Source organism: Myxocyprinus asiaticus, chromosome 42, assembly GCF_019703515.2.
Source record: "Myxocyprinus asiaticus isolate MX2 ecotype Aquarium Trade chromosome 42, UBuf_Myxa_2, whole genome shotgun sequence".
Lineage (NCBI taxonomy): Eukaryota > Metazoa > Chordata > Actinopteri > Cypriniformes > Catostomidae > Myxocyprinus > Myxocyprinus asiaticus.
Window position 1 is genome coordinate 37,986,848 of NC_059385.1, and position 18,056 is coordinate 38,004,903.

The following is an 18,056-nucleotide window of genomic DNA, read 5'->3' on the forward strand; positions in this document are numbered from 1 at the left end:
CGTCCCAGTTGGATTGCACATCAGCACACTTGGAAAGCTGCTTGTCCAATCAGATTTAAGGACCAGAACTAATTGTTGTATAAATGTACTTTAAATAAAGTTTACTAGATTTTTATCTGCTAAATTAAAGCAGAAATGCATCATCGCAGTCGGTAAAATAATTCCATTCTAGCAGATGTTATTCTCATGTGTGTCCTCTAGATGTCATTGTGGAGCACACATGTTCTTTTGGTTGTAAATCAATGGCTTTCTTTTATACATTACTGGATTATCTACCACATTAATCAAACACAAACATGCACTCATACAGTTGCTATTTGCATACATGTCCACCAGATATCACTGTCCAGTATCTCTAGTTATTGTGACTTTGTTGTATTTTTTATATATAATTGAATTATATGGTAATTAATGGCTAAAGTCACATAGTGGTCACCTCAAAGCAAAAAGTGCTTAAAAATCAAGTCTTTCACATAGACTTCCATTATAATCTGAAGTCCCACAAAATTCACCCCAAATCAAAGTATCTTAAAAATCTGCATCTTAAAAACACATTTAAATGTGCAGTCAGTAACTTTTGTCTTTGAGTCATCTTGAACTTACACTGACATCTAGTGTCTTGGATGCAGCATCATTTAAAATCAATAGTTTTCAGTTTCAGATATCATTGTAGAAATGTAGTATTCACAGTCAGACATGATTACTTTAATCAATGAGTGAAAGTGTCCAATAACAGGACATTTCTGAGATTGAGTAGTATTCAGCTGGTCATGTGATTCTAACATGTGTGGACCCTCTCCATGTAGAATAAAACAGTTTTTTATAAGGTTACTGATATGACTGGAGTCTTCATTTTAATATGAGTGCTTATGATTTCCTACATATATTGCAAAATTACAATTCATGACTTTAGGAGTTAAACATCGTTAATGAGGAAACAATTAATGAATGCACCTTTAAGGAGGGGGAAAATATCATCAGTCTTTGTGCTTGAGAGACTCTGATGTGTAGGGAAGAGCGGGACACAAACTAATGTGGGCTAGCTGTAACACACGTGGTTTAAAAGTTTCCACACACACAGGTATAACGAAACTTCATTTGTTTACTCATTGCCACATCAATAATATTTAGAGAATTTTTGTTTGAAAAAAAAAAAAAAAAAAAAAAAACTTGAAAGATATTGCCAAATACTCATTTTACAGTGGCAAATGTAATATGTCACATGGAAGTTAAATTTGTAGTGTTTTATTTTTTTTTATTTATTTATTTATTTATTTTTTTTTTTTAAGGCAATCTTGGAATAATTTTAATTTTCAATCTGTTAGCTAGCTAGCATCTGGGATGTCCTTTCTTGTATTATTTAGGCTGTTGCCGTGGCTTTGTTGTGTGCTCATTATTAAATGTCCAAATGAATGCCATAATTTATATGAACATTTTAATAAATTAATTGACTGACATACTATTTGACTTATTGTGATGATACAAAGTGCCCCACCTGTAACATGTAATATTTCACTTCACTTCTTTCCTGTTAGATCATGAAAAAGTATACTGAAACAAGACCACATATTTGTTCCAGACATGTGTAAAATTCATTTGAAAAAATAAAAATATTTCCAACCTAAAGTGCATGTACACAAACTTCAGAAAGCCAAAAAGTATAAGTCAGTGCCCTGCTTTCCCCTATATAGACGGATATACATTTGACTCACCTGAAAAAACTGAGCTAAATGTTGCAATTTACATTTTTATAAATGTTGTAATAAACTCTTAAAACATGTAGTAAACATGTAGTAAACCTATTGAATCATACTGCAAAATTCTCAGTGACAAATGCTTTCAACACTTCATGTGTCTGTATGGTGCAACTGACTTCTCTGTTCCTGTATTACACGTTTGTAGTTTTGATTCCCTATATTAATCTCTCTCTCTCTCTCTCTCTCTCTCTCTCTCTCTCTCTCTCTGCGCATGCGTGAGCCTCAGTTAAGCGAGTGGAGCGTGCTGAGTGTGAGTGAGGGTGATAGCGTCTGTGGCTGGTAAGCATGCTCTGTTTATTCAAACTTTCTTTTTCTTTGTTCTTTTTGTGTGTTTTAAGCTGAGTTGTGTGTGTGTGTGTGTGTGTGTGTGTGTGTGTGTGTGTGTGTGTGTGTGTGTGTGTGTGTGTGTGTTTATTTATTTATTTATTATTATTATTATTATTTTGTTATTTAGTTAGTTCGTTTGGAAAGTCTGTTGACAGCGTTAGGCTGGAAGCATGACGAGTCCAAACATTATGAACAGTTAACGCGACGTCACGGAGTGAAGATAGAATCTAATGTCAGGGGAGAGGATGTTTGTTTGGCTGTAGGTGATGTTGTAAGTCACGAGAATACCCTATCTGCATCTCAATTGTGCTGTTTCTTAACACTGTTGAGAAGGCGAATGAAATTGTGCAAAAAGGTGTTGTAATAAAAGGTTCATTAACGCCGGTACTTCCTTTAAGTACACCCTCTAAGAAAATAGTACTTTCCAGTGTACCTCCTCTTGTGAAGGCCGAGGTAATTGCTTAGGAATCGTCGCGATTTGGAAAGTTGGTCTCCCCCATTAAAAAGACTCCTCTCGGTTGCAAATCGCCATTAGTGAAGCATTTAGTCTCTTTTAGGAGACATGTTTTTATGATTCTTAACAATGGCGAGGATGAACTTGACCAGGTCTTCAAGTTTAAAGTAGATGGATTTGATTAATGAAGTGTTTTGGGTGTGGCAAAACTGGTCATCTTATTCGTGCCAACCCAGACAAAGTAAATACAAATACAGAACAGAATGATAGAGATGAGGCTGTAAATGAGCCTGTTGCTGGAGTGAGCATTGAGGAGGTGGTGGTGTCTGACTGTCCTCCTGTGGATGAGAATGCTGTGGAAGAATGTGTAGTGACAGAGACTGCTGAAATTCGGTCAGAAATTATTACATCTCCGGTATCTTTAAAGCAGGATGAGGAACTTGGAAAAGAAGAAAGGAAATTGACAGATGCATGTGACTTGGAAACGGAAACTGACCAATCTTCAAAATTACAATTAAGAGGAAGAAAAACAGAGGTGCTAAAACAAGAAAACAAGTTAAAAAAGATGATTGTGGGGTTGAGTTTTCAGCTTCGGATAGTAATGATGACTGATTCTAGTCTTTCTGTGTGTCCCAATGCTTCTTTATGCTCTCAAAACGAAAATTTGAATGTATTGAACAAAGCTGAGGATATTAGCCTGTTTCTTAAGGAAACGAAGAGGCTAAAGGGAGTACGTGTTGAAGATTATTTCCCTGACTGACCACAGTTTGTAAAAGACACCAGATTTTTCATGAAAGAAGGGTCTTTTTCTGAACTTGGTCTACCATTTACGGAAATTGGTAAACAAGCTCAAAAAGCAAACTTCTAATGATGACAGGGTTGTTACAGTTTACATATTTAACTTTAGTTAATTTGTTGATGTGTGTAATTTTTTTTTTTCCTTTGGATGTTTTTCAATAAAATGAATCACTTAAAAATTAGAACTTAATTTAAATGGAGCTAGAGATGTTCAAAAAAGGATGCTATTGTTTGAATTCATAAGTCAAAAGTCAGTTGATGTCATGTTTGTACAAGAAACGCATAGTGACATTAGAAATGAGGTGGATTGGAAAAGAGAGTGGAATGGTCAAGTCATTTTAAGTCATAAATCCTCCATTAGTGGAGGTGTTGCTTTTTTATTTTCCAAAAATATAATTCCAGTATTCTGTGAAGTTGATGAAATTGTAAAAGGACGTTTCTTGAAGGTTAGGGCTAGATTTGAGAATACTGTAATGGTATTTTTAAATATTTATGCTCCTAATTGTGGAGCAGAAAGAGTATTGTTTTCTTATTGAATTAATTCTACTTTGAAAGATTTAAACACAGATGAATTTTTATTCCTAGCTGGAGATTTTAATTGTACTGAGAACGATAAATTGGATAGGAATCATTTAGAGCCACATGCTGCTTCTCAGAGGGCTATTAAACAACCAATTCAAATTTTTGATCTTTCTGATATCTGGAGGAATATGTATACAAATTTAAGACAATATACATGGGCTCATTGTAAAGACAATTCACTCTCTTTGGCAAGACTTGATAGAGTTTATAGTTTTAAACATTATCTTAATGCTTTTAAACATTGTAAAATCACTCCTGTAGGTTTTTTCTGATCACAGTGCTGTTCTCTTTACAGCTAATACTGTAAAGTCAAATAGTGCATATTGACACTTTAATGCATCTCTTCTAGATGATAATGGTTTTAAAGATTGTTGTATTTATTTTTTTGGAATGTTTATAAACAACAAAAACATATGTACTGTTCCCTACAACAGTGGTGGGATTGTGGGAAAGTACAAATTAAAACGTTTTGCCAGCAGTACACTCTCAATGTTACGAGGGACATAACTCAATCATTGAAAGCTTTAGAGGCTGAGATAATGGATCTACATATTTGATCAGATTCCACAGGAAAAGGAGAATATCGTGAAAATATTACATCTAAAAAAGCTTCTCTGGCAGACCTGTTGGGTGTTAAGGCGAAAGGAGCGTTAGTTCATTCATGCTTCCAGAAAGCTACACAAACGGATGCCCCATCCAAGTTTTTTTTTAATCTGGAGAAAAAAAATGGTCAAAGCAGAATTATCCATTCCTTGAATTCAGGTACAGGACAGGAGTTCAATGAACCAGCTTAGATAATAATAGTTACATTTATTTATCACACATTATACATATACAGTGAAATTATTATTTTTTCACATATCCCAGCTGAGCTGAGAGTGCAGGGTCAGCCACGATATGGCACCCCTGGAGCAGATAGGGTCAAGGGCCCAACAGTTGCATCTTGGTGGTGCTGGGGCTTGAACCCCTGACCTTCTGATCAGTAGCCCAGAGCCTTAACTGCTGAGCCACCACTGCCTCTGATAAGATAACTGCCAGATAAGGCAGTTTGCTGCACAATACTATGTAAAATTATATACAACTGATCTGGTTAATGAAAGGATGATAGTTGCCAATAAGTTTTATGATGGACTGCCCAAAATAGATGATGAGATTAATGCTGAATTGCAGCAGCCTTTATCAGTACAGGAACTCTATGTAGCCATGATGAGTATGGAAAATGGGAAATCCCCTGGAATTGATGGTTTACCTATTGAGTTTTTTTAAAACTTTTTGGCCCATTATAGGAGAAGATCTCTTAGTTGTCATTAATGACAGCCTGGAAAAAGGCTTACTTCCACTTAGTTGCAGAAGGGCAGTTGTTACCTTATTGCCCAAAATAGGTGATCTTCACAATATTGCAAATTGGGGGCCTGTTTCCCTCTTATATTCTGAATTTAAAATCCTATCCAAAGCTCTGGCCTTAAGGCTTAGAAAGGTGATAGGACATCATAATCAGACTTATTGCATACCCAATAGATCAATTTTTGACAATACTGCATTAGTTAGAGACGCATTGGAAGTCTCTAAGCTTTTGGGTATGAATATTGGTCTTATTTCCCTAGATCAAGAGAAAGCCTTTGATCGGATTGAGCACCTTTATTTGTGGCACACCCTAGAAGCTTTCGGTGTTAGCCCTGGTTTTATAACAATGATTAAAGTTGCGTACTGTGAAATTGAGAGTGTGCTTAAAATGAATGGTGGTTTGTTTGCCCATTTTAAAGTACAGAGAGGGGTGAGACAAGGATGTGCCATGTCTGGTATGCTTTACACTTTGGCCATAGAACCTCTGCTTTATATGTTATACAGTAAATTAAATGGTTTGACTGTGCCACAATGTAATGGTACCATATATCTATCTGCATATGCTGATGATGTTATTGTTTTTGTAACTGGAAATGATGATGTTCAAAAATTACAATGTATTGTTAATGATTTTATAGACATTTCATCAGCAGTGGTTAATTGGAGGAAAAGTGAAGCTTTGTTGGTTGGGGACTGGAATGGGAGAAATCCTAATCTACCAGGAGGATTATTTTGGCAAAGGGATGGGATAAAATACCGTGGAGTTTTTTTGGGTAGTGACTCTTTTACTCAGAATAATTGGCAAGGATTGACAGATAAAGTGATTGGACGGTTGAAAAAATGGAAATGGGTGCTTCCTCAAATGTCTGATTGCTAATGCTCATTATTAACAATCTTGTGGCATCCTCCCTGTGGCATAGACTTGCCTGCATTGACCCTCCTACTGAGTTTTTATCAAAAATTCAGGCAGAAATGGTGGACTTCTTTTGGGACAAGTTGCATTGGATTCCTCAAAGTGTCTTATTTTTGCCTAAAGAATGCATCTGGCAAGCAGAAGTGCTGCTTATCTTCATTTTTTACAGAAATTCTTGCTGGGATCTGAAAAACTGGTGTAGAGACCTTTGGCTCAGTGCATTCTGCGTAGAGTTGGTGGACTGGGCTTGGACACGGTTTTGTTTTTAATGGATTCTAATAAACTTGATTTTAGAGGAATACCTACTTTTTACCAAAGACTTTTTAGAGTTTGGAACTTGTTCAAACATCAGTGGATGGAGCCAGCCATGTCCCTTTTTTGGTTGCTTGAAGAGCCCATTGTGTGTGGAGCGCGTCTTGACGTATCTGGTGAAGACACCCCGGGTCTTATGGACTTGCTCTACAGAAGTAAATCTCTACAACTGAAACATATTATAAGTAAAGCAGGTCCTAATTTTGGAGATGTGGAATCAACCGCAACTCTTGTCGGAGTGAGATCTGCATGATTTGCCCTTACGTTTTTTAAATAAACTGTATGGAGCTTTGAAAACAGAAGAAAGAGCTTTGTTTGAGGAATACAAAAAGGAATCTATTACTCCAGACGGTGAAGACTTTTTCCCAGATACATGTATTACACCTGCTTTTAATTTTCCGGAGGATAACAGTCCTTTGATGAAAAAGGAATTTAATGAGCAAATAGATGTTTTGTTTTGTTTTTCAGAAAAAAGGAAAATATTGTTTATGAAGATAGTGAAAGTGATAAATGCAAAAAGTTTAAAGGATAGAACAGATACAGTTTGGAGTGATAAGATGGGTATTACTGAAACAACAAAACCTGTTTGGAGAGTTATATACAAACCACCATTAATAAAGAGAGCTGGTAATCTCCAATGGAGAATACTTCATGTGGCTGTAGCTGTAAATTATTTTGTATCTATGTTGGACCCTAATGTGAGTGAAAAGTGCCCCTTTTGTAGTGAAAGAGAAACTGTGTTCCATTGTTTTATGTACTGTAACAGACTCGCTCTTTTGTTTGATCTTTTAAAACAGTTATTTGACTCATTTGGAGCTTCTTCTACGATGCAGGATTTTATCCTTGGTTTTACTCACAGTTTTAAAAGAAAGTTTAAATGTCAGTTGTTCAATTTTATTGTGGGTAATGCAAAACTAGCTATTTATATAACTAGGAGGAACAAAATAGAACAGAATCGTGGTCAAGATGTGGTATTGGTTTTCAAAAAAATTGTGAAATCACGAATTGTCATTGATTTTAATTTTTGCAGGTTAATGGGTGCAATGAATACTTTTGTAATTGAGTGGTGCTGTGACAATGTACTGTGTTCAGTAATTAACAGTGAACTTGTTATTTCAGAAGTGTTGAAGTAAGGTTATGTATTTGTTTATTTATTTATTCTTTATATATACAGTGGTGTGAAAAAGTGTTTGCCCCCTTCCTGATTTCTTATTTTTTTGCGTGTTTGTCACACTTAAATGTTTCAGATCATCAAACAAGTTTAAATATTAGTCAAAGATAACACAAGTAAACACAAAATGCAGTTTTTAAATGAAGGTTGTTATTATTAAGGGAAAACAAAATCCAAACCTACATGGCCCTGTGTGAAAAAGTGATTGCCCCACATGTTAAAACATAACTTAACTGTGGTTTATCACACCTGAGTTCAATTTCTCTAGCCACACCCAGGCCTGATTACTGCCACACCTGTTCTCGATCAAGAAATCACTTAAATAGGACCTGCCTAACAAAGTGAAGTAGACCAAAAGATCTTCAAAAGCTAAACATCATGCCGAGATCCAAAGAAATTCAGGAACAAATGAGAAAGAAAGTAATTGAGATCTATCAGTCTGGAAAAGGTTATAAAGCCATTTCTAAAGCTTTGGGACTCCAGAGAACCACAGTGAGAGCCATTATCCACAAATGGCGAAAACATGGAACAGTGGTGAACCTTCCCAGGAGTGGCCGGCCGACCGAAATTACCCCAAGAGCGCAGCGACGACTCATCCAAGAGGTCACAAAAGACCCCACAACAACATCCAAAGAACTGCAGGCCTCACTTGCCTCAGTTAAGGGCAGTGTTCATGACTCCACCATAAGAAAGAGACTGAGCAAAAATGACCTGCATGGCCGAGTTCCAAGACGAAAACCACTGCTGAGCAAAAAGAACATTAAGGCTTGTCTCATTTTTGCCAGAAAACATCTTGATGATCCCCAAGACTTTTGGGAAAATACTCTGTGGACTGACAAGACAAAAGTTGAACTTTTTGGAAGGTGTGTGTCCCATTACATCTGGCGTAAAAGTAACACTGCATTTCAGAAAAAGAACATCATACCAACAGTAAAATATGGTGGTGGTAGTGTGATGGTCTGGGGCTGTTTTGCTGCTTCAGGACCTGGAAGAATTGCTGTGATAAATGGAACCATGAATTCTGCTGTCTACCAAAAAATCCTGAAGGAGAATGTCCGGCCATCTGTTCGTGACCTCAAGCTGAAGCGAACTTGGGTTCTGCAGCAGGACAATGATCCAAAACACACCAGCAAGTCCACCTCTGAATGGCTGAAGAAAAACAAAATGAAGACTTTGGAGTGGCCTAGTCAAAGTCCTGACCTGAATCCTATTGAGATGCTGTGGCATGACCTTAAAAAGGCAGTTCATGCTCGAAAACCCTCCAATGTGGCTGAATTACAACAATTCTGCAAAGATGAGTGGGCCAAAATTCCTCCACAGCGCTGTAAAAGACTCATTGCAAGTTATCGCAAACGCTTGATTGCAGTTGTTGCTGCTAAGGGTGGCCCAACCAGTTATTAGGTTTAGGGGGCAATCACTTTTTCACACAGGGCCATGTAGGTTTGGATTTTGTTTTCCCTTAATAATAACAACCTTCATTTAAAAACTGCATTTTGTGTTTACTTGTGTTATCTTTGACTAATATTTAAACTTGTTTGATGATCTGAAACATTTAAGTGTGACAAACATACAAAAAAAATAAGAAATCGGGAAGGGGGCAAACACTTTTTCACACCACTGTATATATATAATATAAGTTGGTGTAATTAAGATGTTTTAATAAAAAGGTTGTTGAAAATTCAAAAAAATTCTCTCTCTCTCTCTCTCTCTCTCTATCTCTCTCTCTTATACAGAGGAAGAGGAAGCAGCATTTGAACACACTGAGAGCTTCAGAACTGTGTCACTGACATAAAGAAGGACTGAATCAACAAATAATTTATAGAGAGAAGAATGAACATTATCTTGACTTTCACTCTACTGATGATTCCTGGTAAGAATCTGATCATGTTCTGATCCAACAATTATATCACAGAAGAACTACAACTCATGAGAGGAAATACACAGATTGCAGGAAGCAAGTCTTTAACTTTAGTTTATATACTGATATGTTCAACATCATGAACAGTATGTTTGTTCTGTCAGGTGCTGTGACCTCCATCATTGTGACAGGATATTCAGGGGGTGGAGTCATCATCTCATGCAAATATGAGAAACAATATAAGACGAATGTGAAGTATTTTTGTAGAGGTCAGTGGTCAACATGCTCCGACCTCATCAGAACTGATATGAAAGATAAATTGGTGCAGAAAGAAAAAGTTTATCTGTATGACAACACAAGAGCTGCAGTCTTCATTCTGATCATCAGACATCTGAAGAAACAGGATACTGACAAATATTATTGTGGAATTTATCGTCCAGTCGCACTGGACTCCAAAACAGAAGTGCATCTGAAAGTTAGAGAAGGTGAGTAACTCAAAACATTCAAACTCACAATACACCATACATAAACATTGACTTTTATTTCTGCATTACTGCACCTGTGCACCCCAAAACCCCATAAAATAAATAATCAGGACAAACATGAGATCTTTTTCCCTGCCTATATGAAATTTAAACAACTCCTTGTCATGTTAAGATCTTGAAATGTTTCTTAAATGGTGGCAGCAGGAAAGTTAAAGTAATATAGGCCATTAAAGTGAAAGTTCACACAGAAATGAGTGTATGACTTTCTTTCTTCTGCTGAACAAAAACAATGATCACAATTTCCCGCGCAAAACAAACAAAAACAAAAAACGCTACTTGCATATTAAATTAGATAATACGGTTGAAAGTCTCCATATTTCAGTGAGTAAAAAAACAAACATTGCTGACAGTTCAAATGCTTTCAATCACACAGTAAGTTAAGCAGTTTTCTGCTTTAGAATAATTTAATGTTCACCTCGCATTCGGTGCTTTGTAAGCACTAAATATGCAGCATCTGGTGCCGTGACTGAAGCCTGTGGATTCACGCGCACTACAGTGATAGGAAAAAAAGAAAAGGGATTTGAGGAGAGAGGATCATGGGATATTGCTCATGTAAATTAGGTGACAAGATCGCAAGAATGCAGTGTTCTTCTTCACATTGTGATGGCAGAATAAACAGAAAAAAGCAAGAACCCGTAACACATACAGTATGACTGAAGCAAACTCATTACATAATTAATCACTTAATCACTTGCATGTTTGTATCCAGATAACAGAAACACATTTGCATTTAAACCTCCTATAAATGTGGTCAAAATCCGTTCTCTACTACCTCCAAATGTGGTCAAGCGTGATCCGATCACAGAAAATGCTGGATAATGCCAGGTGTAAATGGGGCCTAAAGGTTCAAAAAAGCAAATAAAAGCAGCATGAAAGTGATCCATACGACTCCAGTTGTTAAATCTGTATCTTCAAAGAGACATGAAAGGTGTGGGTGTGAAACAGATCAATAATATTTGATTTATTTCTTTATTTGTTTTTTTATTATGGTAAGTAAATTATGGGATATGTTTTATTTTGGGGTGAACTATCTCTTTAAATGCAAATAAGATCACTGAAGATTACATAACTCATTTCCATCTCTTTATCTGTTTTTGTGATAACAGGTGATCAGATCAGGACTGTGAGAGGATATTCAGGTGGAAGTGTCATTATAAACTCCAAATATGAGCATGAACACAAGTGGAAGTTGAAGTATTTTTTGAGAACTGAAACACTTCGTCAGTATTCTGAACAGATATCCACAAAGAAAGTTGAGGAGTGGCAGCACAATGGCAGATTCTCTATTCATGATAACAGATCTGCAGATCTCTTGCAAGTGTTTATCACAGAGCTGGACGTGGAAGATTCTGGAGATTATACAGTTGTGTTTAAAGTTTCTGAAGACTACAGTTTCTTCTCTGAACTGAACCTGGTTGTAAACGATGGTGAGTTATTCTCATTTGTTTATGTCACAGAATTCATAAATATGACTCTCTCTTTTAATTGTAAAGTGATGCACTTTATTTAATGGTTAACAGATGGTTGTTGTGAGAACATCATCAGACTCGCAGCTACTTCAGAAGAATCTGTGAACGTCAGCTGCAGATATCCACAATCTCACAGGAGCGACCGCAAGTTTCTCTGCAGAAGATCTGGCACTTATAAATGTTCTCAGATAGCATCCGTAAATGAGAGCAGAAGATGGACACTAGAAAGACAGTTTCATCTGTATGGTGACAGAGAAGATCAGCTCCTGACTGTAAGCATCAGCAATGTCACTCAACACAATTCAGGAGAATACTGGTGTGGAGTTGAATCTGATCAACAATACATGATCTTCATTACACAAGTCCAGCTCACTGTTACTGGTGAGAACTGATGATTTCTCAATGTATAATGTAATTGAATATCACAATTCAGTGGCCAGTCCTTTTTTTGCAGGTTTACAAAAAGTACTGGGCCTCATTCACTAAGTGTTTCATATGCACGTAGCCTTGTGCTAAGTTTTGTTGTATGTAGTTCACACTAACAGTGACCATCATTTATTTTTGATACTTTTCAGACACCTTTTATGTACTGTATATTTCATTGTTTTAACCTTGTCCTAGACCCAGATTTTCAATATTAAACTATCAAAATCCATGTTTAAAACTATGATAATATGCAGTTAACAAAATCTGAGTCTGCAAAAATGAATTCTGGTTATTGAATGTGTGAACGATCTGATTTCAGAGGTTTATTTTTCACCGTAAGAAAAGGGAAGTAATGTTTTCTGAGAAAATGCTCCCTTTATTTATGTTTCCATGATATCATGTTTTAGGGACAAATAATCTAATACCATCACCATCATCTTCTTTCTTCTCATCCATCACAACTCCACTGATCACAGAAACCTGTAGATCTAACATCACATCTGTGTCTCCATTATCATCAGGTAACCTTGTGCTGAAATACAAACATATTGATCTTACATTACACTCAGTGTTGACTGTTCATAGTGATCAGCTTCTCTTTATGTGTCTGAATTTCTGATTGTTTCATCTTGTGTATTTTCAGACTGGTCTCTGATCATCAGTCTGTCTGTTGTTCTGGTTCTGATCTTTGTTGGACTCTTATTACTGATAGTGGCTCTCTATAAGAGGCGTCAGACTCAAGGTAAAGCTGGCCACAAGTAGACATGAGCAGAATAAAGTTATCTGATGATGTAAAACAGAAATTCAGTTTTTCACAGGCGCTGACTCCTCATCCAAAGTATCTCACATCGGACCAGGACAAAATGAAGTGGTTAGTACAATAATATTGTTTGTTGTGATCAGTAATGAGAATAAATTCATGAATGCTTTCAGAACGTGAGATCTCTAGAGCTGTATTTTCTCTTTTTATTCTTAGGTTCCTCAAAAGGCTTGTGATTACGAGGAAATTACAGACATCAGACTTTACAATGATTCAGATACAGGAAGATCCACTGTCTACAGTACTGAACAAATAGCCAAAAATCCATTTGATTCTATTCAAACCACAGTACAATTACTCACTAAACCCTCTGATTTTGATATTGCTCTTTATTCTACAGTTCAAGATCCCAGAAGTGACAGGTCTGCTGAGGATCTGAATTATGCAGTGGTGAACTTTCACAAGAAACCTGACTGTGCTGATCGTATCAATTTTAGCAATAATCAGAATGACAGTGATTATGCTACTGTCAGCTATGACACTGTTTGAGCAGAAAATGTTTATTTGTAATTAAGTTATTGAAAAGGATAAACAGGTGAACAATATCGGAGTAAGAATGTGTGTAGAAGTGTCTGGCTTCATGAGTGAGTTAAAGATAAAACATTCTTTGTATCATTTGAAGTATTTGCCTGTAACTCATGCCGGATGTGCCATACCGTATATGCACCTGTATACAATTACAGCGTGTTGGCATAAAACCATCAACATACTATTACAGTTAATGTATTTCTGAACATTTAAACATTCATTTGCATCTGTATTGAAATGATATTGAATGGTAAATATTATGGGTTCTTGTTTAGCAGCTGTTCTTGGTCTGTATTAATGTCACTTACACTGTATGGAGTTTGGACTGATGGCCATTAGAGGGCATAGTTTGAGCTGGTCTTTCTTAATTGCCTGTTTCCTGTTACAGCTTTCTTCTAAGTCTGTAAATCAACCGGGTCAAATTGATTTTTTATAACATAATTTCTAAATGCATGATATTAATCATTTTAACATTGCCGGATTTAAATCACCTCCATGGATGAAATGACGTTCCAGACCAAAAAAGTTAAAGTTACGTTGATGTAAACCAGTGTTAAACGTTCAGCATACAAGGTAAAGTTGATGTAAATGTATATGATATTGAACAATTATGTACCAAATTCCAATAAAACACAAATGTGTAAATGAAATGAAATTTATCTGCATGTTAACTTAGTGTTGGGCTGTTGTCAGTCTATTGTTAATATTAAGGGATAATTCAAATTTCTCATTAATATGTATTATTTTAATCAATGAGCAATTGTGCAGTTACCATAGGAACCAGTGTGATTGCAAATGTGTCCACCAAATGCCACTGTAGATGTCAGCGTCTTCATTGTGACTTCACAAGTTTCATACAAAACACTATTTAAACATTGGGGGGCAAATGTCTCTCTGACTAACTGAAGAAATGGTAACAAAATGCAACAATGTACATATCTATTCAAATTAACTTTTTATAGCAATTAGAAAATCAGAACATATATAGGAAAAGTAGTTTTTTGAACTCTACTTTGTCTACACAAGTCTTTTCTGTCTGCAGACCTTTGTGTGCGTGCAGAGTCAGCTCCAGGATGAACTACATGAGGTGGCCATATTTTGAAACAGAAATACCCCCATATTTTGCATGGCCTTTGGACAACAATTTCCTTTTTTCCTCTGTACACTTTACAGTGAAATACCTGTATATGCTTAAACTAAAGTTCTGCATTTTTAGCTACTGCAAGTTATAAATGTCACTGATCCTTCCTAATTTATAGGCAAAATGAAGAGCAGAGTAATGAAGAGCTCAAGTTCAAACCTTAATGAGCATGCTTTTTATTATTTTTAGAAAATACAAAAATGATGGTAAATTGTATGTCAGTGAATGTAAACCATGGCAGGCACAAGGGCAAATCTTATTTTGTGATTTGATGATACTGACCTGTACTGTTCAGTGCTAGTATCATCTATCTGGCTTCTGTTTAAGATCATTTTTCATGGGCAGACTGATATTTCTAGGTGAGGTAGTTTTACTTAAGTTTCATGTTCATTCGTAGTTTCACTACCCTGTTTATTTCTCTCTCTATCAATTCAATTTCAGTTTCAATTTAAAGTACTTTATTGGCATGATTGTGGTTACATACAATATTGCCAAAGCATTAATACACAAAACAGATAATGACAAGACAAATAATAATAATAAAACAGTAACAAATAACAATAAAAATAGAATTAAAATAAGGTGCCAGATAATGAATCAAATAAAATAAAAACTATAATAACAATATACACTATACAATATAAAATAAAATAAGCATTTAACAAGACATTATGAACATAAGAAAATAAAAATACTGTAACTGAAGTACATTAAGGCAGTAATTGGTTTCTGAGGGTGTGCATCTCAAAAATGAATTTGGCTGCAACTGATGCATGATTGTCCTCCCCCAGTAACGCCTGCATTTGATCTGTTTCTGTTGAACTGGAAAACTGTGGCATGAGGTTTGAGAGTTTGTCAAAGTGATTCTCTCTCACCACTGTACATTTCTCACAGTGAAGGAGAAAGTGTGTCTCTGTCACAGTGAGCACAGACTCGTTCATGTTTGTTTTCTATGGTCAGACTGTGATCACTGAGTCTGTATTTGGTGAGGATCTGTCTCTGTTTTGGATCTCTTACAGTCTGGAGATATTCTGCTAGATTATACGTTCTGTTCAGGGCCCGATAACATTCCAATTTTCTTTGGTTTTTTCCCAATGGTCCAAATATGAATTTTTGCTTTCTTTTATGATTTGGTTTATTGTGATTTGGTTTTGTTCAGTAGTGCTGGTCTGAAACTGGTGTTTGTTAGTTGTTAGTGTGTTTGTGAGTTTCAGAGTCAGCTGACAAAGGGGACTGGTTTTAGGCTTCAACTCTTGGGTTTTAAGAGCTTCATGTTGCAGTGTGTTAGGGGAACTGAACTGTGTCCAGAACTTGAGGGATCGTTTTTAAATATGTATAATTAGGGGGTATCTGCCTAGTTCGGCCCGGCATGCATTAGTAGGTGTTCTTCTCTGAACTCTTCGAATGTTTCTACAGAATTCTGCATGCAGGGATTCTATGGGGTGTTTGTCCCATCTAGAGTAATCTGTCAGACAGACCCCAAACATCACATCCGTACAGACCAATAGGCATAATAATACTATCAAAGATTTTACTCCAAATTGTTACAGGAATGTCTGTTTGGGTAAATTTGCCCTTAATAGCATAGAATGCTCTTCTAGCTTTCTCTTTTAGTACATTCACTGCCAGACCAAACCCCCTGAAGCACTGATTTTTAGACCGAGGTAGTTGTAGTGTAGGGTGTGTTCTATTGCAGTGTTTCCCAGAGTGAATGTGTACCTGGTTTCCTGTAATCTGGCTTTTTTCTGGAAGATCATAATTTTAGTTTTTTTCAAATTGACTGTCAGGGCCCAGTTCTGACAGTAGTTCTCCAGCAGGTCCAGGTGCTGCTATAGCCCTTGTGCAGTAGCTTACAGCAGCACCAGATCATCTGCACAGAGATCAGAATTATTTCGAGTAAGACCGGGTGTTGCAGGTTGTTCCAGTAGCACTGCTAACTCATTAATGTAAAAGTTGAATAGAGTTGGACTCAAACTGCAGCCCTGTCTCACTCCACGCCCTTGAGTGAAGAATTCTGTTCTTTTATTGCCAATTTTAATTCCGCACCTGTTATCCGAATACATAGATTTGATAGTGTCATACATTTTACCCCCAATGCCGGATTGTAGAATTTTATGATATAGACCATCATGCCAAATGGAATCAAATGCTTTTTTTAAATCAACAAAACATGCATAAATTTTGCCTTTGCTTTTTTGATGAACCTGCTGGTTGACTATCGTGTGTAGCATGTGAATGTGGTCGGTGGTGCGGTGGTTTGGTAGGAATCCAATCTGACTCTTACTCAAGACATTGTGTTTGGTAAGGAAGGCCTGTATCCGGGCGTTCAGGATACAATAGAAAGTCTTCCCCAGATTAATGCTCACACAAATGCCTCAGTAATTATTGGGGTCGAATTTGTTTCCACTCTTATATAATGGGTGTGTTGAGCCCATACTCCAGGTATCAGGAAAATAGACAGTTTGCAGAACCAGATTGAACAGTTTTAACAAGGTCTCCTGCATTACCGCAGGGCTGTGCTTCAGCATTTCTGTTCTAATGTTGTCTAAACCACATGCCTTTCTGGGTTTTAGTTTCTTAAGTGCATCTGTCAATTCTTTGCTAATCTGATAGTCTAAAGGGTTTTGGTTATTTTTTACTGTAGATTCCAATTGACTCACTTATTTTGCATGTTTTTCTGGTCAGGTGTGAGATTTTCTGGAGACATTTCTTTGAATAAGTTTTTAAAATAGCCTTTCCATAATTCTCCGTTTTGTATGGCTATGTCCTGGCTATGTTGTTTATTCAGAGTGTTCCATTTTCCCCAGAACTGATTATTATTAATTGAGTCTTCAATTTCAATTAGAGTGTGGTTTAGGTGTTGTTGCTTTTTGTGGCGTATTGTATTTTTATAATCGCTGAGTGCTTCACAATAATTTTGTCTGGTTTCAGCTTTGTGTGGCTCTCTGTGTTTTTGGTTAGAGATCTGTCTGATTAGTTTTCTTTTAATTTTACATTCTTTATCAAACCAAATTTCATCCCCAGTTTTTAGTTTAGTTTTCTTGTTTGTACGGAGTAGGTTTGCTTTGATTGAGTACCTTTGATAAATATAATTTATTTGTTGTACTGCAGAATTTACATCAATCTTGTTAGCCATAAACTGTGTTATTTGAAATCTATTGATTAGGTTGGACATTTCTTTGGAGCTAATTGCATTAAGGAATTCGGACTCATGTTTTGGGGACCATTTGTATGTTGGGTTTAGTTTGAACAGGTTGCTGGGCCCTTGGTCTGTTCTATGGTGTCAGATTTTCTTTAGGAACACATTAATTTGACAGTGGTCTGATAAGAAAGACTGTGGTCTGACAGTGAATGCACGTATGTAGGAGGGGTCCATGTCTGTAATGGCATACACTACGACTACACTAGCCCCAAGAGTTGAGCAGTATGTGAATTGCCCTAAAGAGTCCCCTCGGATCCTACCATTAAGCATATACAGACCCAGGCCTCAACAGAATCACACCATCTCCTTAACGTTTTTGTTGACTGTTCTGTCCGGATTGTTCCGTGTTGTAGTGGTGGGGGTTAGATGTGTGTTGGCTTTCAGTATGTGGTTTCTGTGTCCGATTCTG

The 18,056-nt window shown here is 36.5% G+C and overlaps 1 protein-coding gene across 4 annotated transcripts; it reads left to right on the plus strand.

Annotated features, from left to right (window-relative positions):
• The first annotated feature begins 1,962 nt into the window (after nt 1-1,962).
• LOC127432455 (polymeric immunoglobulin receptor-like) lies at nt 1,963-13,959 on the plus strand. Of its 4 annotated transcripts, XM_051683559.1 has the most exons (10): nt 1,963-2,036; nt 9,392-9,528; nt 9,681-10,001; nt 11,168-11,488; nt 11,582-11,911; nt 12,364-12,477; nt 12,600-12,698; nt 12,775-12,827; nt 12,933-13,017; nt 13,117-13,959. In XM_051683559.1, the coding sequence occupies exons 2-10, from the start codon at nt 9,489-9,491 to the stop codon at nt 13,263-13,265; spliced, it is 1,512 nt and encodes a 503-aa protein (XP_051539519.1). In that variant the 5' UTR covers nt 1,963-2,036; nt 9,392-9,488; the 3' UTR covers nt 13,266-13,959. The 4 variants fall into 4 exon arrangements, with proteins under 4 accessions (XP_051539519.1, XP_051539517.1, XP_051539518.1 ...); XM_051683557.1 differs by having other exon boundaries at nt 12,933-13,959; XM_051683558.1 differs by having other exon boundaries at nt 12,433-12,477; nt 12,933-13,959.
• The last annotated feature ends 4,097 nt before the right edge of the window (nt 13,960-18,056 follow it).

Bases quoted from the DNA above. Each gene is read 5' to 3' on its own strand.
- LOC127432455 (XM_051683557.1), top strand. From the start codon at position 9,489: ATGAACATTATCTTGACTTTCACTCTACTGATGATTCCTG. The intron at 11,489-11,581 runs GTGAGTTATTCT...AATGGTTAACAG, and splicing joins GAACCTGGTTGTAAACGATG to ATGGTTGTTGTGAGAACATC. The intron at 11,912-12,363 runs GTGAGAACTGAT...ATCATGTTTTAG, and splicing joins AGTCCAGCTCACTGTTACTG to GGACAAATAATCTAATACCA.